We start from the raw sequence: 23,876 nt of genomic DNA on the forward strand, positions 1-23,876 counted from the left end.
CTAGTAAAGGACACAAAGCATCATCATAACTGACCCTTCCCATGACAAAAAAATAGTAATAGCCTCTCTCTGTTTTATCAGAGCTTAAAAAAATGCAGAGAACTGAACTTGAGTCATCACAAGCAAAGAACAGCACTGCTTCATCTGCTGCTTCCTCCTGGATCTCTCAGCATGCTCCCACTATAGTCATGGAGATCGGGAGAATAGTACAGTTTGACTAAATGAACAAATGAAATCTGTAAAAATGAACAAACAGGTGTGACTAGTTTCAACAAGGTCTTCCCAGCAGTCTCTCCAAAACAATGCCTGCACAACGCAGACTTATCACTCAGCTTCTTCAATATGTGCTGGTTGCTGTATTATAGAGGTTTGTGGTATTACTGTACTTGTTCCACGTGAGATCCGGTCTTGCTCAGTGTTTGCTGACAGGGAGGCCATAGAAATGGGCTGTAGCAAACTAGGCGCCATACCAGAAGAGACAGTCAGGCTATGAGTAGCGCCTTTGAGTGTAAGATCCTGTGTGGGAAGAAGGGGCTTGAGAATACTGACAAGGCAGAAAGCGGAGCCGCTTTTCGGAATGAAATTCACTTTGTTCTTATCAGGGCAGTAGAAGGCTGGAATTTCATGCAATGGCTTCGGCCTACAAATAAAACACAAAACAAAATGGTTTAAAGTCAATACACAAATATTATATTTCCTCTTTGGCAGAATGGGGCATCTATCTTTAAGAGGTGACCTGAACATGCTGTAAAAAACACACTCCAACATACTTAAAATCACGTGAAGCATGCCTAGACAGCAATAGAATGAGAGCATTCATCACGTATCTGACATTTGTGAGTTGGAGAAGAAATGAAGATCAAACACTCAAGTCCCACCTTGCACACCTATGGTTTCCAGCTTTACAAGATGCACCATGGACCAACTATGGAAGTCTGCTGTAGACTGCACCAGGCTTTTTAAGAGTGCTTATAGTATGAAAAGTAATTCTGTTCTAAAGACATTGCAGGTTTCCACAACTGTTGTTTCTCAGACTCCAAATCAACTCTGCCTCATTTAGAAATAGATTTCCTCCCACTCCCAACACTTCTAGGTACCAAACTGAAAAATCAAGCTGCATTCTGAGTTTTGCATCAGTGTTACTGCAGATTCTACCGAAGTCAGTTCAGTTCAACCCAGATGAGCTTCTGCAACCTCAGGGCTACATATTTGTAATGGAAAGTAGAATCTAGCCCCCCCAATAGTTAACAATCCTTGATGCTGTGGGAGCCAAAACTGCACATAGCCTCCTCAGGTTCTGCTGGAGTTAAGAGAGAGTCAAAATTTATATTTTTGACACTGAAGTTAGACAGGATTTTGACATACATGGAGAAGTGGTATGAGTAAGAACTGATTACATGGTCATTTTCCAGAGCAAAAACCACTTTTGGAACAAAAGTGTGTAATCTATACAAGGGACCATAGATACAACTGCAAAAAAGGAACTTTAAACGTGTACCCCAAAACATCTTTTTCTATAAACATACCCAGTTCCACTCCACCATTATCCATCCTACCTTTTTAAATCCTGATTCTCATCCTTGTTTCCTTTCTAAACTACTATACCTTTATTTCAATGTGGATGCAGAGAAGAGGAAAGGAAGTGATAAAATGAAAGCAGTAGCTGCATAACAGCATCACCTGCAGGCAGAAAACACTAAGTGCTGTAATTGTTGATGCTGCTTTTATCTGATGCCTCATCTGTCAACACTTCAGTTCACCAGCACTTGACTGGCCAAGTGTGTGGCATGGTTGTGGCAGAAGGAGAAAAGCAGCAACTAACAGACTACAAACTAAGGGATCTCTGTCAGAGGCGTTATGCCTCACGGGGAGCGATATAAGACTGTTGACAGAAGTGCTATGTTGTGTTCATCACATGCATGAGTGGGAGTGGATGTTCCTGAAGATGCATATGTTGTGTACCTTGCCCAACCATCTGGTAAAACAGACCTTGTGATCCACCTGCACCTGCAACACCGTGGAGAAGTAACCCTGGCGGTTTATGTACTGTTTGGCAAGTGGTCTGTCTATCACCTCACCAGTTATGGTGCCAAAATGGGGACGTGTGTTTTGTCTATCACCTCACCAGTTATGGATCCCATCGCAGCAAACCCATCCAATACCTACTGCAAATTTCCTAGCATCATTATTCTTCCTAGCAGAAGGGTATATGATTGCCCTGGCAACTGGGATGACAGCAGCTCCCACTGTATATCTACCCACTCCAAACTAATTCCACACTGAATTGTAGAAGTCTCTCCTGAAACCCCTCACCCTCACTCATGCATCTGATGAAGCTAGTCTTTGCCCACAAAAGCTTATGCTCCAAAATATCTGTTAGTCTAGAAGGTGCCACAGGACTTCTTGTTGTTTGTGGTAGAAGTCTAGTGCGGCAAGCTGCCACACTGCTATTGTCACTCACTCATGTACTGTCAGACTGGGCCCCATTCTGGTGTTTCTGCTTTTCAGGGCAGGGGACAGTGATTCACAAAGTTCAATGAAAGTGAGCTTATGCACACTCAAGTTTTGCAGTGACTGGTCATTGTCCCATACTGGCATAACTATGTAGTCCCACCAGTCTGTGCTTGTCTCACAGGATTAGCACTGGTGTTTCACAGCATCAGTGGGATCCACTGCTGCCAGCATATGCCAACTGATCTGCTCAATGAGCTCCTCTGTGACTCTGCTCGATGCCTTCTCACATTCTTCCTCTCCCTGATGGCTCCTGTCTACACACCGTAGAAATCGCTGCATCATGCATGAAATGTTCACAATGCTTACTACAGCAGTTTGCAGCTGAGCAGGGTTCATGCTTTCCATAGTCTGCTAATGCCCCAGTAAGGACAGGCATCTTCAACTTTGTAATTTTGGGAAATATTTATCAAATCTGACCTATTTTTGTAGTGCAGACATGGCCAATTACTACTACACAATTTTGCCTGTTATAAAGGTCTTAAGGCTCAAGAAAAAGGGTTTTTGACAAATGAATATTTGCATAAATGTATCTCCATAGATTATCCTATGCTACATTTTATTTAGCATCAGAAATAAAGTACATACACCAGTTTTTACAAACCCTCTAGTGCTACAAATAGATTTTTATACAAAGTTATTACGGCATAACATTTTCTGTTGGGAAGAATGATTGCTGGCATGGAGATTTTTTAAACATCTCTTTCTAAATTTTTCCAACTGTTTTATTTATTTCCCTAATTTTAAAACATTTGTAAATATAACACTTTCCAACCCAACTTCTCAAACTGAAGTCAACTTGTTTAACAAGTTGTCAAGAGTTCAAAAAAGTTACGTGAGGGGAAGGACGGATCCAAAAAAACTACTACTACTACTACTACTACTACTACTAATCATCATCATCATGATACTATTTCTCTCAGTACAAACATGCTCCACAATCAGTGTCTCATAATAATGAATTAATACCTCTAGTCTGCCCAGCCTAACTACTAATTCTTGTAAATTCTGGGTTTTCAATTTTTGTTTCTCAGTAGACTAAAAAGTAACATGTGCAAAGACAGACACAAGCTGAATAGGATTTTGTTCTGTGTTTATGTGGTGGTGGACATTGATCGAGCATGGCAAAGGTGTTAGTTAAGACATTTTCTAAATGACACACAATATACATGAAACGATAGAGGCACCATAGAAAGTAGTGGAGCGCACTAGATGGAAAAAAGAAAGACATTCAGTACACAGACAGCTTCTCTTAAACTTTTGCTACAGAGAAACTGTCATGGCTTCTGGGTGTAAGAGACCCTGACTGGTAATATTTGGAACAAATTTGTTCTCTGGATATAAAAGGAAAATGTGTCAAGTGTAAGCAGTGCAAGAAGTGATGCAGGGCCTAGTTGCAAGAATAAAACGTTATAGGGAAAACTTATTGAGAGAAAAAGATGTGGATGAAGAGATGGATCAACTGGTTACTAACAAATGAAGAATGATGCGTTACAAAGTGAAGCAAGATTCTCTCTATGCATTTTAGTACAAGTGTGATTTGCCAAGTGAATTCCCAAACTATTTGATACACTGGATGTTGCTAGGAAAAAAAAAAAAGTTAGCTTAGCTAATTCTTATGGCTTGTTTAATTAGTTACTTAGGTTTAGAATCTATCACTCAAGTACACAGTATAGAAAGCTGCAGTAAGAAAAATCTAGATTTGCCAGTTGCCACTGATTATCATTTTTTTTATTTTATATTACTGAATACATTCCCCTTATTTTGGAGCATCATGAGCACAGACCATAATGATAATACACAAAGTCTACTCCCTATTTTACTTCAGTATAACTCAGTTTTTCCAATAGAACCCCATTCTATACTTGTTTACTCAAAAATCAGAAGTGCCAATAAGTTCAATACAGCTTATTCCAAAATTAAATGCACTCTAAGCACAGTCAGTCTTAGCTTTTCTGGTAACTTGATTAAAATCAATAATTTTTTTTCTGACTTAAAATCAACTATTTAAATTGCCTTGATTTAAAGAAGAAAAAAAAAATCAATCTATTTCAAGTGGGGGCCGAGGGGCAGAGGGTGGTTCCAAGTGCAAAAAAGGCCATTACTATGATCGTATACTGCTACCTCATGTGTATGAGCAACAGACTTGTTTTCCACAATAAACTGTAGATCTCTTCATGGGTATACACTCTCTGCCTTCCCCATGTATGGCAAATGGGCCTCATATGCTTCCAGAACACTTTACAGATTCTAGGCTATGTCTACACTAGACTAAAAGTTGACTGCAGATAAGCAATTCTAGCTACGCTGGTTGCATAGCTAAAAAAATGGACATATCTGAGCTCAGTTAACTTAGAACATAAGAATGGCCATACTGGGTCAGACCAAAGGTCCATCCAGCCCAGCATCCCATCTGCCGACGGTGGCCAATGCCAGGTGCCCCAGAGAAGGAGAACAGAAGACAATCATCAAGTGATTTATCTCCTGCCATCCATCTCCTGCCCTTGTTATGAAGGCTAGGGCACCATACTTTATCCCTGGCTAATAGCCATTTATGGACCTAACCTGCAAAAATTTATCAAGCTCTTTTTTAAACCCTAATAGAGTCCTGGCCTTCACAGCCTCCTCAGGCAAGGAGTTCCACAGGTTGACTGTGCGCTGTGTGAAGAAAAATTTCCTTTTATTAGTTTTGAACCTACTACCCATCAATTTCATTTGGTGTCCCCTAGTTCTTGTATTATGGGAAAAGGTAAATAATTTTTCTATATTCACTTTCTCCACACCATTCATGATTTTATATACCTCTATCATATCGCCCCTCAATCGCCTCTTTTCCAGACTGAAAAGTCCCAGTCTTTCTAGCCTCTCCCCATACGGGACCCGTTCCAAGCCCCTAATCATCTTAGTCGCCCTTTTCTGAACCTTTTCTAATGCCAATATATCTTTTTTGAGGTGAGGAGACCACATCTGCACGCAGTACTCGAGATGTGGGCGTACCATAGTTTTATATAGGGGAAGTATGATATTTTTTGTCTTATTATCGATCCCTTTTTTAATAATTCCTAACATCCTATTTGCCTTACTAACTGCCGCTGCACACTGCGTGTATGTCTTCAGAGAACTATCCACTATAACTCCAAGATCCCTTTCCTGATCTGTCGTAGCTAAATTTGACCCCATCACGTAGTACGTGTAATTTGGGTTATTTTTTCCAACATGCATTACCTTACACTTACCCACATTAAATTTCATTTGCCATTTTGCTGCCCAATCACTCAGTTTGCTGAGATCTTTTTGTAGTTCTTCACAATCCCTTTTGCTTTTGACTGTCCTGAACAACTTGGTGTCATCTGCAAACTTTGCCACCTCACTGCTTACCTCATTTTCTAGATCATTGATGAACAAGTTGAACAGGATCGGTCCCAGGACTGACCCCTGGGGAACACCACTAGTTACCCTCCTCCATTGTGAAAATTTACCATTTATTCCCACCCTTTGTTTTCTGTCTTTTAACCAATTCCCGATCCATGAAAGGATCTTTCCTCCTATCCCATGACCACCTAATTTACATAAAAGCCTTTGGTGTGGGCCTGTTGTCGTCTATACAGGGGAAAGTCAATGGGAGAGGTTCTCTTGTCAACCTTCCTTACTCCTCACATCTCAGAAGAAGCACAAGGGTCAACTGCGACACCTGAGAGGCTGATTCACACATCTCTGTTAGACATGCGATATGAAACCCTGGAAGATTGACACTGATCAGGTTGATCTTCCAGGGTAGTGTAGATCTGCCTCTTATCATCACACTCTCGGTGCTAAAGCAGAATAAGCTTTAGAAAATGCAGGCTCCTACAGCTAAACAGTTACATTCGCTCTCCAACCCTGAGCCACAAGCATCTGTTCCTTTTTTCCCCACAACTTTTTTCCTCCTCTAAAGACTCTTTCAATGACCCTTTTCTCCAACAGATCAGACAGACTCTTTAGAGCTCAGCAGTGCTGTTTCTTGAGTCAGCCAGAAAGGCTGTCGAAAAACCTCAAGGGACTTTCCCAGGAACTAAACAGCCTTTGAAGCACCAGGCTATTTACCCAAGTACAAAGGAACACTGAGCTTCTAGTGCTAGTAGACTAGGCCACAAAAATAAGTCTCACTGACCCAGTATATAACAAGCAGCCCTGCAGCACATTTAAGACTAACAAATGTATTAAGTAATGAGTTCTCATGGGTAAGACCCACTTCTTCATTATATGCTTGTTATTTGTGAAGCTACAGACGAACACCACTGCACATCTGAGACCATGTCCCAATATACCTAATTTCAGTTTGGAAGCAGTGTGTCTGAAGGTATTACAAACAACATTCAGTATCTGTATCAAAGCACCTACATTACCTTTTCTCCCCCATTCATTCTAAACATATCCCTTTGATACCATTAGGAAATGGTTACTTATTATAGCTGTGGCTCTTAGAGATGGGATTAAGATACGTATTCCACATTGGCTCATTTGATTACCTCTGGTGGTATACCATCCTGACCAGAGGCCTTTCCTGCTGCAATGCTGTCGATGGCTGTCTTCAGTTCATCCACAGTCAGTTCTTGATCCAGTTCATCCATCACTGGTAGGAGCTCGACGGCATCGAGGGCTGCGTCAACCACAACATTCTCGCATGAGTACAGCTCGGAGTAATGCTCGACCCAGCGCTCCATCTGTTTGGCTTTGTCAGTGATGACTTCACCAGATTTGGATTTCAGAGGTGCCATCTTGTTCTGGGTGGGTCCTAATGCCTTCTTCATACCCTCGTACATTCCTCTGAGATTACCAAAGTCAGCACAGGTCTGGATGCTGCTGCATAACTGGAGCCAGTGGTTGTTGGCACAGCGCCTGGCTGTCTGCTGTACTGTTCTTCTGGCCCCTCTAAGTGCTTGCTGGGTACTCTGGCTCGGTGAGCATTTGTACTCCAGGAGTGCAGCACGCTTCTTTTCAATGACTGGAATCATCTCATCAGAGTTAGCTTCGAACCAGTCGTTCGTGTTTCTAGCTCTTCTTCCAAACACCGACAAGGCCGTGTTGTAAACTGTACCCCTCAGATGTTGCCATTTGGATGTCGCATCGACGCCCCCATGGCCGCTGCACAGATTTTCCTGGAGGGTGTCTCTGAACTTTTCAGCTTTCTCCGAGTTTGCCGTCTTTCTGGCGTCAATGCGGGGCCTTCCAGCAGGTTTACAGCGGTACAGCTTCTTGGGTCTCAGCTTGAGCTTGGAGCAAACTAGCGAGTGATCTGTATCGCAGTCAGCACTATGATAGCTGCGTGTCAGAAGGACGTTTTTGAGGTTGTTACACCTAGTGATGACCACATCTAGTTGATGCCAGTGCTTCGAGCGTGGGTGTCTGGAACCCCTGCATGAGCTGCTGTGCCTGTGCTGGAAAGAGGGTGAGGTTCCACAGGATATGCGTGATGCTAACATTGTAACGTTGTATAAGAACAAAGGAGACAGAAGCGACTGCAACAACTACCGTGGAATCTCCCTCCTGAGCGTCACTGGTAAACTGTTCGCTCGCGTCATCCTTGGCAGACTCCAGAAGATTGCTGAGAGGGTGTACCCCGAATTGCAGTGCGGATTCCATGCAGAGAGGTCTACTGTTGACATGGTCTTCTCTCTAAGGCAGCTGCAGGAGAAGTGCAGGGAGCAGAGAAAGCCACTCTACATAGCCTTCATCGACTTGACCAAGGCTTTTGACTTGGTCAGCAGGGATGGTCTGTTCAAACTGCTCCACAAGATAGGCTGTCCTCCATGGTTACTCAAGATGATCCAGTCGTTCCACGAAAACATGAGAGGAACCATCCAATATGACGGCGCATTATTGGATGCTTTCAGAATCAGGAGCGGCATCAAACAAGGATGCGTGCTTGCTCCGACATTGTTCGGGATCTTCTTTGCACTCCTCCTGAAGCATGCCTTTGGATCTTCAACAGAGGGCATCTTGCTGCACACAAGATCTGATGGGAAACTGTTTAACCTTGCAAGGCTGAGAGCTAAGACTAAGGTGCGAGAAGTCCCCATCAGAGACATGCTGTTCGCAGACGATGCTGCTGTAGTGTCTCACACAGAAGACCAGCTTCAAAAACTGCTGGATCGGTTCTCCAAAGCGTGCAAGGACTTTGGGCTTACCATCAGCCTAAAGAAGACAAATGTACTTGGTCAAGATGTTGCTGAATCCCCATCAATCAGCATTGACAACTATACATTAGAGGTTGTCCACGAGTTCATTTACCTCGGGTCCACCATCACTGACACCCTGTCGTTGGACACTGAGCTAAATAGGAGGATCGGAAAAGCGGCCACAACTCTGTCCAGACTCAGCAAGAGAGTGTGGAATAACAACAAGCTGTACACTCACACCAAAATGCAAGTCTACAGAGCCTGCATCCTCAGCACCCTCCTTTATGGCAGCGACACTTGGACCCTGTATGCCCGCCAGGAAAAGAGGCTGAACGTCTTCCACTTGCGCTGCCTCAGGCGCATCCTTGGAATATCATGGAAGGACAGAGTTACCAACACAGCCGTCCTCGAGCAAGCTGGAATCCCAACCATGCACACCCTCCTCAGGCAGCGTCGGCTCCGCTGGCTTGGCCATGTCCACAGGATGAACGATGGAAGGATTCCAAAAGACATCATGTATGGTGAGCTAGCCTCTGGCAAAAGACCCCCCGGACGCCCCCAGCTGCATTACAAAGATGTCTGCAAGAGAGACCTCAGAGAGGTAGACATCGAGCTGGACAACTGGGAAGAACTAGCAGACGACCGCGGCAGATGGAGGCAGGGGTTACACGAGGGCCTTCAGAAGGGCGAGCTGAAGATCAGACAGCTAGCAGAGGAGAAGCGAGCGCACAGAAAGCACAATAAGGACTTGCCAGACACCCACTACATCTGCAAGAGATGCAGCAAGGACTGTCACTCTCGTGTGGGTCTTTATAGTCACAATAGACGCTGTAAATGAAGTCTTATATTGAAACTTTAAAGGGCACGATCCATAGTCTGTGCAGACTGAAGAATGCCTACTACCACATTGGCTAAGGTGTAGTGGCTTTCACAAACACCTGAGAAATTCATCTAGCAATATTTGCAGACGATTGTTGCTCACACCTCATAGCCACAGCTCTCGCCACAACCCTTCTTCTGCTCCTTTGCACCAAAGACCCAGAAACAAGACTGCATGACAGAGGGCATATCACGAAATGCTACTGTGGGTCTTTGAGACGTAATCCAGATATGTAACCATTTCTCCTTTTTGAGCAGAAACAGACCTTTTCCCCCCCCACTTAGAAGACTGACAAGCTTTACCCTATCCCCCCGCCAAAAGGTGTGCCTCAATGTTTAGGTGTGCAACGACTGCACTATCAAATTTTGCATCCACCCTGGAAGGTGTAGATATGGTGTAGTGGTTCATGAACATACCTTTTGATGACCACAGATCAGCCCTGCAAATGTCCAATATGGAAATATCTCTGAAGAGTGCTACAGACATTGCTTCATAGAATGAGTTCATACCCTCTGAAGGGGCATAACCAAAGTTATTTCATGTATTGTTTTGAAGCAGAATATTTCAATTTGGAGATGGTCTGCAAAAAGACTTCTTGAGCCTTCATGCTGCATACGACACGAATGAACAAGGTGAAGCATGAAATGGTTTACGTCATGTCCAGATAAAAGACTAGGCATCACATACAGAATATATTGATACAGAAGGGTATAGCTTGCTCAGGAAGGACAGGCAGGGAAAAAAATGAAGGAGGTGGTGCCTTATATATTAAAAATGCATACACTGAGCTTGAGATTGAGATGGATATGGAAGACAGACTTGTTGAGAGTCTCTCGGTTAGGTTACAGGGGTAAAAACCTAGGGTGATGTCATGCTAGGGGTCCACTACAGACCACCTATCCAGGCAGAAGAGATGGACAAGGCTTTTATTAAACTAACAAAATCATCCTAAGCACAGGGCTTGGTGGTGATGGGGGAATTCAGCTACCCAGACATCTGTTGGGAAAACAACACAGCAGGGCATGTATTATCCAACAAGTTCCTGGAATGCATTGGAGACCATTTTCATTTCAGAAGGTTAAGAAAGCTACTGCGGGGGACGCTGGATTTCAGGATGATACACTTTCATACACTCAGAGGTCTAGTAGGTAAGGTCCCATGGGAAGCAGGACTGTAAGCAAAAACAGTTGAAGATAGTTGGCAGTTTTTCACAGGGACATTATTAAGGGCCCAAGAACAAACTATTCCACTGTGTAGGAAACATAGGAAGCAAGGTAAAAGACCATTTTGTCTTAACCAAGAGACCTTAAATGACCTAAAAATCAAAAAGGGATTGAATAAAAAGTGGAAACTAGGTCAAAGTGTACAAATGAATATATGCAAATGACCAACATGCAGGGGCAAAATTAGAAAGGTGAAAGTGCAAAAAGAACTGAATTAAGCTACAGACATAAGAGTAACAAGAAAACATTTTACAAATATATTAGACGCAAAAGGAAGACCAAGGACAGAGTAGGCCCACTGCTCAATGAAGCGGAACAAACAACAGAAAATGCGGAAATTGCAGAGGTGCTTCCCAAATTTTGTTTCAGTTTTCCTTAAGAAGGTTAGCATTAACTGAATGCCTACCATACTGAATGCTAGGGGAAATGGGGTAGATTTAGAAGTTAAAAAAGGAAATGAACCAACTGAAAATTACTTAGAGAAGTTAGATGTTTTCAAGTCACCAGGGCCTGATGAAATGCAACCTACAATATTCAAGGAGCTGACAGAGAGGTATTTGAACTATTAGATACTACCGCTGAAAAATCATGGAAATTGGGAGAGATTCCAGAAGACAGGAAAAGTGCAAATACAGTGCCCATCCACTTGAAAATTTAAAAACAACCCAAAAAACTACATACCAGTGAGCTTAGCGTCTGTGCCAGGAAAAATAATGGAGCAAACATACAAGAACAGAACCCTGAAACTCTCATGCAATCCTGGATATTTTGGCCTTCGGGAAACCAATTTTCTCATGTATGAGCAGAAGGGGCGAAGATGCTAAGGGCTTGAATATAGCTGCTAGGAACATCTTTAGATCTCAGAGGGGAACTGGTTCTCAAACTGGAGGATGTAGATGAAGCCGTTTTAAGAATCTTGTTACTATGGCACTGAGAAAATTAATCTTCCCTGAACAGGGGGATGGAATGGCTGTAACTGCTGCCAAACGCACTTTTAAAAAAAAAACTAAACACAAGCCCCAGTGCCTCAGGATGTAGAGGCACTCCAGGACGAAGAAGTAAATCGTTTTGTTCAGGAACAATGGTACTTCAAGGCACGTCCTCCTGTGGGTGCTTCACTCTACATTAGACAATTTTGTCCACAGAAGGAGCCTTCCGTCGACATAACTCAGGAAGTGTCTACACACTTAGAGCATTCTGTCAACAGAGTCTCAACAGAACTCTGCGTTTGCCTCAACTGTCTTATCTCTCAAAAATTTGAGGCATAACACTCTGTCAAGAGTTCTGTCAGCAGAGGTGTTGTGTAGACATGTCTGTCGACAGAGGGGCTTCCAGTTGCTGGCAGGCCTGTTTGCAGAGCTGTGATTCCACTTCCTGTTACCAGAGGGCAGCGCAGTCTGGGAGTTCTCTGTCAACAGAGCAAGTTAGCGTATAGCAGCAATCTGTCGATGGAGACTCTCTTAAGATCTCCCTGTCGATAGTCACTTCTGTCGAAATGCTTCTAGTGTAGCCATAGCCTAAGCTTCTGGCGAGTTCTTGCACTGGTGACTGGAGACTTCCACTAGCAGGGCTCCATGTTGCACATTCACAGTAGCTGTCTCATGGAGCTGTTGCCACCTGTTAACTGTGCACATGGTGCAGCTCCCTCCATTCCTCCTCTACCAGGGAATTGTGTAGGTGGATTCCAAAGCGGAGAGAATGGTGGGTAGTAGAGCACCCACTGGGACACGCACCTCAAAGAACGATTATTACTATACAAGGTGGGTAACTTCTTTGAGTGGTGTCCCTACAGGTGCTTCACCCTATAGGACTACAAAGCAGTGCCCTTGACGCACAATGACAGGTGACATACTGGAAAAAATGACAGCATTACCTCCTGTAAATGTAAACAAACTCGTCTGTCTTAGCAGCTGGCTGAACAAGGAGGAGGACTGAATTGGTTTGTTGGCTCTACAATTGTATACAGTTTTCATTTTTGAGTGCAGGTACTTAAACAAAACTCTACTTTTAAGAGTTGCTCTTTCACTGTGAAGAGATTTCTCCACAGTACTTGCATGAGATGACTTGAAATATATTACCTCTTTAGTTTAACTTTTGATTTAGCTGATGTTAACAGTGCCCAAGAGTGCTAGGTAAGAGTTTCTCACCAGTAGGCAGGCAAGGAGATCCCAATCCCAAAACCGCCAAAGGAGGCAGAGCTGAGACTGAAGGAGTAACTTACATCTTAATATCTGTAGAAGAGGACCTAAGCACAGTGGCTTGTTTTGTTCCAACAATGGGTACACTGGATGATTGGGCTTTAGGCACTGAGAAGCCATATGAATTTAGTGTCTCCATTGTCTCTCCCTTCTGAGGCAGGATGCAAAGCATAGCAAACCTCAGCCCAGATTACGGAACGGGTCTCCATCAGACACAAAAGGCACTGAATAGGATGATCGGGCTTTGACATACACAACTAGTACAGGTTGAACCTCAGGAACTTGACCAGTGCTGGACAAGAGAATTTGCCAAACCACGGGCTGTCAATAGTGTCTAGCAGCATTACCAACACTTCCACTGCTCACTGGGCTCTTAGAAGAGAGAGTTAGCTGTAAATTACAGCTAAATAAAAAGCACAGAACACTGAAAGCCAGGACCGGTGGCTGGAAACAAACTTTATGGGACCATGGGAAACTTGGCCCACACCCATAATAAGTGGTTGTCCGGCTAACTAAAATCATGCTAGATTATGCATGTTGCTAGACAAGAGAGTTCTGGATTAGAGAGGTTCAACCAAGACCTTAGAGAGCTAAGGGCCTTGAATAATCATTTATAAGAGTAGTCAATGCATGCAGGGTTATCCTTTACTATTTGACAATAACCTGCTGCAAAAGAGTGCCCAGACTAAGGGAGGATACAGCCTGAGGACATAAAGGCATGCTCCATCCTCAGCAAAGGAAGTGCAGTGGATGGGTGCTGGATGATCTCTCATGCACCACCCCCAAAGTACACAACTGTTCAAAGCAATTCCACAGTTTGATGCTAGGAGCACCATGTTGTTCAAATGGGACCACTAAGAGGCCCTGTAAAGGTAGTCATAGTATTAATAGTTAAGAAACTGCCTTAGTAGCAGTTTCTGTGCCAGATGCTAAGCTGAATTACCTGATGTCAGATCAGCCCGAGTGATCAGTTCATAACAAATATAAAAATTAAGAACTACTTACAAACTTTCCTCAAAGACTTTCACTTTCTCACAGCCCTCAGGAGGTTCACGCTTGAACATGTAGCTGTTGTTGGGTTTTGGTGAGGTAGCATATTTTGGCAGGGGAGAATAGTTTCCATTCTCTGTGGGGAAAAGCATATTAAGTTATTCAATTATACCTAGAGATATAAATCAACCCAGTTATTTTAAAAAGAAAGAAGACAAATCCAAACCTCATTTCATTACCAACATTACAAAGTTAAATAAGTTTTTCCATTCCCCTTGTTCTATGGAACATTTTTCTCCTCCAACCGTTGATGGACTCCTTAATATACAACAACACTCACCCTCCTCTCTCCCAGAACTCATTTATATTCTTTTGAAATCTGTGAATATGCTCCACAGCACCCCAATTTCACAATCCCACGTTGGAATCTTAATCACAACCTCTCCAGTCAAGATGACCAGAATGGTCTCATCTGAGATTTATCAGCAGTGCACCTTAAATCAGGACTGGTTACTGCTGAAATGTGTTAAAACTTTTTAATCATATATATATATATATATAAAGGGTTCCTTACCTGTGTAAATGTTCTTTCAGATGTGTTACTTCTGTACATTCCAATACGTATGCGCACATCCGTGCATACAGTCGTTGGAAGACTGTTCCCTAGCGTCAACCATTGGGTTGGCTATAGCGCTTGCCCTACACTGATGTCTCCCTGACGTCGCATATACACACCTGCCCACCTGCAACACACTCAGTTCCTTCTTGCCAGAAAGTCCAGTAGAAGGGACGCAGGAGAGTCCAGAATAAAGAGGAGCAACACATCTTGAAGAACACCACTTACAGAGGTGAGTCACCATTTTTTCTTCTTTGAGAGCTTGCTCCTGTACATTCCAATGTGCGACTTACCAGTAAGACAAGAGGGGGAGAAGTCAGACCTCATCTGGTCCCATCCTGCAACGCTACCCTGCTTAATGTGACCTCATCCCACGCCTGTTGAGTGATTGTAGTAGTAAACGTATGGACCAAGGACAAAGTTGCCGCTCTGCAGATATCCTGGACCAGGACCTGAGCCAAGTATGCCACCAAGTAGGCCTGAGCCTGGGTGGAGTGCAAGGCTGGAAACTTAGCCAAGTTATAGCACAGGTGGATACGAGAGGTAATCCATGAAAACAGCCTCTGCAACATGACTGAAAGTCCCCTTATCTGTTCTGCAACCACATCATCTGTGGAGATTGGCAGAAAGGCTTGGTACCCTTCAAGTAGGAAGTCAGGGCTTGCCTCAAATCCAGAGAATGTAGAGTCCACCTCCAATCAGTAGCATGAGGGTTTGTTTTGTTTTTTTTTTTGGGGGGGGGGGGGGGGCGCGGCGGCGCAGGGGAACACTAAGAAAAATGTCTTCATTGAACATGAAAAGCTGACGGTGCCTTAAGAAGTAAGGTGGGGTGTGTTCAGATCTGTACCCTGCCCTTATAGACTAGAGCAGCGGTCTGCAGCCTGCAGCCCCAAAACTGCATGTAGCTCTTTAAGGACTTCTTTGTGGCTCCTGATGCTATAACTGCAAATTTGCAGCAAAAAGAACCTCTCCTGACAATTTTCACTATTTCAGTGAATGTCTAAAAGCCAAACAATGAAGAGCTCTTATCTAAATAGCAAACAATAGGGAATCTCAAAACTTTGGATAACTCTGCCCTTAATATGTGCAATGTATTGTGGGTTATGTACATGCACTTTTCTTAAAATAGGGGTTGCAAAAAGGATGGTTTGATGTTATTTATAAAGGACTGTCTCATATTCACATGCATTGTGGCTCTTGAATTACTGAGTTTTTCATTGAATTTGGGGGGGGGGGGGGAGGGCTCTTCTTGCTCTTCTGGTTGCTGACCCCTGAAATAGAGCATATGGGGGTTCAGAGTTATGAGCTTGCAACTTCAACACACACCTGGCTGAGGTGATAGTGACCAGGAACATCATCAGCTTGTACAACAGGTAAGACAAGGGGCAGGTGGCCAACAGTTCAAACAGGGGAGCCATCAGGCTGTGAAATAACCAAATTTCAAATCCCAAGATGCAACAGGCGCCTGCATGTGAGGCTAAAGTTAGACACGAAAGACACTGAATCCAAGTGATGCCAAGCAGGGCAGAACCAGTCCTGACAGTGCCCAAGAACTGCGCTGCAAGGATCCTTTGCCACTCACTTGACTCACTGCCAAGGTACTGGCCATGCTGAAACCACAGTCACTGCCACCAGAGGGGGTGCAGGTACAGGGTGTACGCAGGCGGCACTATCAGCCCCACCAACAGCATCATGTGCACCTCTCCTGTCAGTGCAGATATTGATGCTGGAGTCGGTGCTGACATCAGCAGAGGTGAGCCAGAGGCCAACTGGTGTCCCAGCACGGGCCGGTGCAGTTCCAAAGCTACCACTGTCAGTTCAATAAGATTCTGCACTGCCTCAAATGTATCAGGCCTGGAGCTGAAACCTTCGTCCACCACCAGGGAACCCAGCGAGTCCAAGGATAATGGACTCAATGGCCCCACCGTGGGCACTGGAGTCAGTGGTGCTGGAGCCAAAACATAAGGTCGCGCTGGGGTCGGTGCCTCACTGGCCATCACCAGGGCCTTGCCAGAGGTCCAAAAGAGCAGATATCTCCTCCCAGTCCGCTTCTTCCTCCTCGATGCCAGAGGGTGTGAGTGGTGCCAAGAAGCAGATGTGCCATGCGCTGGAGAACAGTGTTAGTGCCTGCAACCTTCCTCATGATCCAGCACCATGACTGGCACATTGTGCACTGAGGTGTTCAAGGCCTTGTCCTGCGACTGTGGCTGGAGTACTTACTCCAGGAGAATGAGTTTAAACTCTGGTCCCTCTCCTTCTTAGTCCTAGTCTTAAACCCCTGGCCAACTGAACTCTCATCAGGCACATGGCTTTCTCTCAAGCACTTACGGAATGAAGGGTGGGTTGCCTCAAGGCAAATACATCCACACTTTGAGCAAGATTTGAAGCTCTGGGGCTGCTGCATTTCCCAAGAGCTCTAAACAAAAGCAGACGGGAATACCTGCCACTGCTAAACAAAATATAAAATAAATAAATAAAAATAACTAAAACTGCCAACTGGAGAACAACAAACTAATCTATACTACAAAAAGGTTGAACTACGGGAAAGAGCAGGTACTTGCAGAACGAGACCGAAGCTCCAACCACCAACAGACAGTCATGGCGGAAAGAAGAAACTGCGCAGGGTGCAGGTCGTCAGGGGTATATGTATCCAAGATCAGGGAGAAGTGCCACAGGGGATGCTACAGTTGACTCAAAGGTGCTGCTAGGGAAAATTTTTCTGATGATCATGAATGTGGTCAAGCCCGCACATACTAAAATGTACAGCAGCAAGTATTTGCTGAACTTTTAAGATCTTTTTCCTCATAACAAACAAAACAAATTCTAGACTGCCAACATACAGAACAAGTAGTGTAAAGCCAAACAAGATATCCATCCTTGTATAGGTCTGAAATAACAGATCTGTCTGATTTGGCCATCATATTTACTTACCGAGATACAAAACAGAGTCTGAGTGAAGGCTAAGCAGGAGCAAAACTTTAACTCTTATTAAACAGAAAATCCTCTTACTGTTACCAATTACAAGCATAGCAAATCATAGAACACTAGGACCGGAAGGGGCCTCGAGAGGCCATCGAGTCCAGTCCCCTGCCCTGACGGCAGGACCGACCACTATCTACACCATCCCTGATAGACATCTATCTAATCTGTTCTTAAATATCTCCAGCGAGGGAGATTCCACAACCTCCCTTGGCAACTTATTCCAGTACTTGACCACCCTGACAGTTAGGAACTTTTTCCTAATGTCCAACCTAAACTTCCCTTGCTGCAGCTTAAGTCCATTGCCTCTGGTTCTCTCCTCAGAGGCCAAGAAGGACAAGTTTTCTCCCTCCTCCTTATGACACCCTTTAAGATATCTGAAAACCACTATCATGTCCCCCCTCAATCTTCTTTTTTCCAAGCCAAACAAGCCCAATTCTTTCAGCCTCTCTTCATAAGTCATGTTCTCCAGACCTTTTATCATTCTAGTTGCTCTTCTCTGGACCTTCTCTAATTTCTCCACATTGTTCTTGAATTGGGGTGCCCAGAACTGGACACAATATTCCAGCTGAGGTCTAACCAGCGGAGAGTAGAGCGGTAGAATGATGTCTCGTGTCTTGTTCACAACACACCTGCTAATGCATCCCAGAATCACGTTTGCTTTTTTTGCAACAGCGTCACACTGTTGACTCATATTTAACTTGTGATCTACTCGAACCCCTAGGTCCCTTTCTGCTGTGCTCCTTCCTAGACAGTCTTTTCCCATTCTGTATGTGTGAAACAGATTATTCCTTCCTAAGTGAAGCACCTTACATTTATCTTTATTAAACTTCATCCTGTTTACTTCAGACCACTTCTCTAATTTATCTAGATCATTCTGAATTATGACCTTATCCTCCAAGGTAGTTGCAACCCCTCCCAGCTTGGTATCATCTGCAAACTTAATAAGCGTACTTTCTATGCCAATATCCAAATCAGTAATGAAGATATTGAACAGAACTGGTCCCAAAACAGACCCCTGCGGAACTCCACTTGTTATGCTTTTCCAGCTGGATTGAGCACCATTAACAACTACTCTCTGGGTGCGATTAGCCAGCCAGTTATGCACCCACCTTATTGCAGCGCGATTTAAGTTGGACTTGCCCAGTTTGTCGATAAGAATATTATGCGAGACAGTATCAAATGCTTTACTAAAGTCTAGGTATACCACATCCACTGCTTCTCCCTTATCTACGAGTCTCGTTATCGTGTCAAAAAATGCTATCAGGTTGGTTTGACATGATTTGTTTTTTACAAAATCATGCTGGCTGTTCCCTATCACTTTACTACCTTCCAAGTGTTTGCAGATGACTTCCTTAACTACCTGCTCCAATATCTTTCCTGGCACAGAAGTTAAGCTTACTGGCCTGTAATTTCCTGGGTTGTTCTTATTCCCCTTTTTGTAGATGGGCACTATATTTGCCCTCTTCCAGTCTTCTGGAATCTCTCCTGTCTCCCATGACTTTCCAAAAATGAGAGCTAACGGCTCAGCTACCTCTTCTATCAGCTCCTTGAGGATTCTAGGATGCATTTCATCAGGCCCTGGTGACTTGCAGACATCTAATTTTTCCAAATGGTTTTTAACTTGTTCTTTTTTTTTATTTCAAAAACTAACTCTACCCCTTTTCCACCAGCGTTCACTATGTCAGGCATTCCTTCAGATTTCTCTGTGAAGACCAAAACAAAGAAGTCATTAAGCATCTCTGCCATTTCCAAGTTCCCCATTACTGTTTCTCCCTCCTCACTGAGCAATGGCCCTACCCTGTCCTTGGTCTTCCTCTTGTTTCTAATATATTTGTAAAAGGCCTTCTTGTTACCCTTTATGCCTGTAGCTAGTTGGAGCTCATTTTGTGCCTTAGCCCTAATTTTACTCCTGCATTCCTGTGTTATTTGCCTGTGTTCATTCTTTGTAATTTGTCCCAGTTTCCATTTTTTATAGGATTCCTTTTTTAGTTTGAGATCATGCAGGATCTCCTTGTTAAGCCAAGGCGGTCTTTGCCCATATTCACTATCTTTCCTACATAGGGGAATAGCTTGTTTTTGGGCCCTTAATAATGTCTCTGAAAAACTGCCAACTCTCCTCAGTTGTTTTTCCCCTCAGTTTTTCCTCCCATGGGATCTTACCTACCAGCTCTCTGAGTTTACCAAAATCTGCCTTCCTGAAATCCATCATCTCTATTTTGCTATTTTCTCTCCTACCAGTCCTTAGAATTGTGAATTCTATGATTTCATGATCACTTTCATCCAAGCAGCCTCCCACCTTCAAATTCTCGACCAAGTCCTCCTTATTTGTCAAAATCAAATCCAGAACAGTTTCTCCCCTGGTGGCTTTTTCAACTTTTTGGAACAAAAAATTGTCTCCAATGCAGTCTAAGAACTTATTGGATAGTCTGTGCCCCACTGTATTAGTGTCCCAGCATATATCTGGATAGTGAAAGTCCCCCATCACCACCAAATCCTGGGCTCTGGATGATTTTGTTAGTTGCTTAAAAAAAGCATCATCCACCCCTTCCACCTGGTTAGGTGGCCTGTAGTAGACTCCTAACAGGACATCACCCTTGTTTTTTACCCCTCTTAAACTAACCCACAGACTCTCAACACGTCCATCTCCTATGTCCATCTCCACCTCAGTCCAAGTGTGTACATTCTTTATATATAAGGCAACACCTCCCCCCTTTTTTCCCTGTCTATCTTTCCTAACCAGGCTGTAGCCTTCAATACCAACATTCCAATCATGTGTATTATCCCACCAAGTTTCTGTGATGCCAATGATATCATAGTTGTATTTATTTATTAGCACTTCCAGTTCTTCCTGCTTATTACCCATACTTCTTGCATTGGTACATAGGCATCTCAGATATTGATTTGAACTTTTCCCCCAGTTTTTTCCTGGCCCTCTTTTTACTCTGACATTGTTGCCCATGCTCCCTCCTACTTCCAACCCATCTCCCAGGTTTCCATGTTCTCCACTTACCTGCAGGCTTTGCTCCCCTGTCCCCGGCAAACCTAGTTTAAAGCCCTCCTCACCAGGTTAGCAAGTCTGTGTCCGAATATAGTCTTTCCCCTCCTCAAAAGGTGAACGCCATCTCTGCCTAGCAGTCCTTCCTGAAATAGCATCCCGTGGTCGAAGAAACCGAAGCCTTCCTGGCGACACCATCCACGCAGCCAGGCATTCACCTCTAGGATGCACCTGTCTCTGCCCGGGCCCCTACCCACAACAGGAAGGATTGAAGAGAATACCACCTGCGCCCCAAACCCCTTCACCCGTGCCCCCAGAGCCCTGTAGTCACTCTTGACCTGCTCAGCATTACACCTCACAGTATCATTAGTGCCCACATGGATGAGAAGCATGGGATAGTGGTCTGAGGGTTGGACAATCCTCGACAATGCCTCTGTAACATCTCGGATACGGGCCCCAGGCAGGCAGCATACCTCCCGAGCCGAAACGTCAGGGCAACAGATGGGTGCCTCCGTCCCCCTCAAAAGAGAGTCTCCAACCACCACTACTCTGCGTTTCCTTCTTGCAGTGGTTGCAGGAGACTTCTCAGCCTCGGTGGTACGAGGCTTCTCCTCTTCTGTACTGGGCAACTCATCTCCTGTAGCAAGTACAGCATAACGGTTTTCCAGTACCACAGTGGGAGGGTTCTGTGCAGGGTTGGAACACTGCCTGCTGCCAGAAGTAACCAGCTGCCAGTGCCCACCCTGGTCTACCTCTTTCTCCACCAGTGGTTTATCAGCCTTCCTGTACACTGGGACAGTCACCTCAGCAGACTCCAGATGAATACTATCTAGGAACTGATCATGGATTCAGATACTCCTCAACCTGGACACCTCCTCCTGTAGCTCTCCCACCTGCTGCCTGAGAGATTCCACCAGCAGGCACCTATCACACTGAACAGTCCCCCCAGCCTAGATGTCTGTAACTGGAACTTGCAAGGCACAGTCCTTGCAAGGCCACACCAGGGTCTGGGTAGAGGCATCCATGGTAAGGCAGTCTGCCTGGCTACAGGCACAGGTGGAAGAGACAGCAGTAGTGGTGGCACAGGTGTTACGGGTCTTCCTGACCATCGTAGGCCTCCCTTCTGCCAAACTCCCTCTGTCAAACTCCCTCTTAAACTCCCCGTCAGCAGCTCCCCTGGTCGCTCCTGCCTCTGGCTTTTAAAGCCTGCTAGCCTCTCTCAGGCCCTCCCCCTATGAGTCACACAGGGGAAGGCTGCTCAAGGAAGCAAAAGGTCAGGCAGGCAGTCCCAACTGAAACTGAAACTCCCTCTACCTGGAATCAAAATGGCAGTTCAATTGCCAGCAGTTAAAGCACACGCTCGCTCACCCATAGATCAGCACACTCACGCGGTAGCTTCTTCAGCTAGGAAGCACAGAATGGTGAAGGGTGCATGTAAGAGGCTAGCACGTTTTTCTTCTATGAGGCATGCACTACTATCCAACGGGAGGTTTTAACACACAGAGTATTAAGTCATGTGTAATTCTCCAATTAAACATCACATGTTATATGGAAGGATATGAGAAAGTGCCTATTAATAGCATATACCCCCCTAAAATTTATTGTAAGGTACAACCAGAACAGAGCCAAAAAGTTACTTTGAAGCAAAAGAAAATCTAACATTCTGCCCAGTCACTGTACTCGTCTCCTAGTATACATCTCAGGGACGAACAGTAAGCAACCAAAATCCATCACAGGAATATAGGCGACTAGCTTCTATTAAAAAAAGGACTAACCAAATACTAAGAGCAAGTGCTGCACAGTGCAACTCTTTCTTAAATTGTGAGAGAAACATAAAAGTACATCCTATTTATGTAGTACCTTTATCTCTGGAGTCTACAAGAAGGTCGTCAGCAGAGCATGGGCTCTCCTCACTGCCCTCATTTGAGATGGTAAGAAAAGAGGTGGGGGACACAGACTGGGAACGGCTGCTGTTGTTACTACCTCTGTCTGCCCCACCAGGTGTTTGGGTATCCATGTTGCGAGTACTGCTACTGCGTTGTGCCAGAGGAGGAGGAGCACGGTGCCCATCAGGAATATCTTGTGGCTGTTTTTTTAAAAAAGAAAAATCACATATTCATTTGTGTGAGGCTGCCCATCTCCTCAAGAAAGGAATTTCTTTGCAGCTTTAGCAGTTTCTTATACCTGCGTCCACAACATAACAGAAGTCTATGCTGCAGAACATGAGTTATTGTACTAGACAGACTTCAACAGATTATAAAAGGTTAGACTTCAGGAGAGTAGGCAATTCCTTGAAGAACCAATACACTTAAAAGAAATCATGAGGACAGTGTTTTCCAAAAGGCAAACAAACAAACAGTCAGTGAAAGCTTAACTAGGCAATCACTGAAGATTAACAATTTAATATATAACATCCATGATTCTTCTTTGTGTGCGCGTGCGCGCATGTGTTAAATAGTTACTTTTGAAAGTCACTTGTTTCATAAAGGACAAACATGAATTCTGATGCAAAGAAGCAAGAATTCTGCTGACTGTTTTTTGAGGGTAGAGGATGAGACTAAAAGTTATAGAAACAACTAATCCAATTCTTACCAAAGTAAGTCTTTGAGAATTCTGCTGATTATTTATGGCATTATTTAAATTCCCTAAATATGAAGGGAACAGCAAAAAGATGCAAAGGATGTCATTTTCTCTTCCCGTGCTGGATAACAGTTAATCATTAGGAACTTTTTTTTTTTAATTTTACTTCAGTAGTAGACAACAATTTATCATGTACAAATTTATGTTACCAAGTTTGTACAGTAAGTCATCAATGCAACAAGAAAAATTCTCTAATGAAAGCTTCTTTTGAAAATAATTTGGGAGTGAGGGGGTCAAGCAGATACTTACAATGAGCTGTTCTTCCTTGCCTCCTGTCTCCTTAATTATTATCTCAATCTCCTGATTCAGACCTTCTATGCTGTTCCGGAAACGTGATCCTGACGATTTGGTTATGGGTATAACGGGAACAATTACAGTTTTTGAGATGGGAGCCTACAAAAATCCAAGGGAAGATGAGTGGAAGGAATATTGTAGATTTATTTTAAAAAACTTAAATTTACACAATTTTCTACTGAAAGCATTTTTAACAAACCAAAAGCACAAACTTTTAATCAATAGCTGCATTAAGGAGGAGACCTTTAGATGAAAACATATTCTGAGATGATTTTATAAGTTTACATGCAATAGAAGAAAAATACTAACTAGACAACTTCTGAACAGCCACCTGCACCGACGACTACCCGATTTGCCTCTAGCTCCCACACTGCTCTGCAACACAGGAA

At 43.9% G+C, this 23,876-nt stretch overlaps 1 protein-coding gene across 1 annotated transcript in view; it reads right to left on the reverse strand.

Annotated features, from left to right (window-relative positions):
• Positions 1–312: 312 nt before the first annotated feature.
• Positions 313–23,876, reverse strand: part of FAM117B (family with sequence similarity 117 member B) — a 55,892-nt gene continuing 32,328 nt past the window's right edge. The window contains exons 5-8 of the mRNA XM_075001857.1: positions 23,443–23,586; positions 22,414–22,639; positions 13,976–14,096; positions 313–640 (exon numbers count right to left, since the gene is read on the reverse strand). Of these exons, the coding sequence (XP_074857958.1) occupies positions 325–640; positions 13,976–14,096; positions 22,414–22,639; positions 23,443–23,586 (807 nt within the window). The 3' untranslated portion in view covers positions 313–324. The remainder of the gene's footprint in view (positions 641–13,975; positions 14,097–22,413; positions 22,640–23,442; positions 23,587–23,876) is intronic.

This window comes from Carettochelys insculpta, chromosome 8 (genome assembly GCF_033958435.1).
Source record: "Carettochelys insculpta isolate YL-2023 chromosome 8, ASM3395843v1, whole genome shotgun sequence".
Lineage (NCBI taxonomy): Eukaryota > Metazoa > Chordata > Testudines > Carettochelyidae > Carettochelys > Carettochelys insculpta.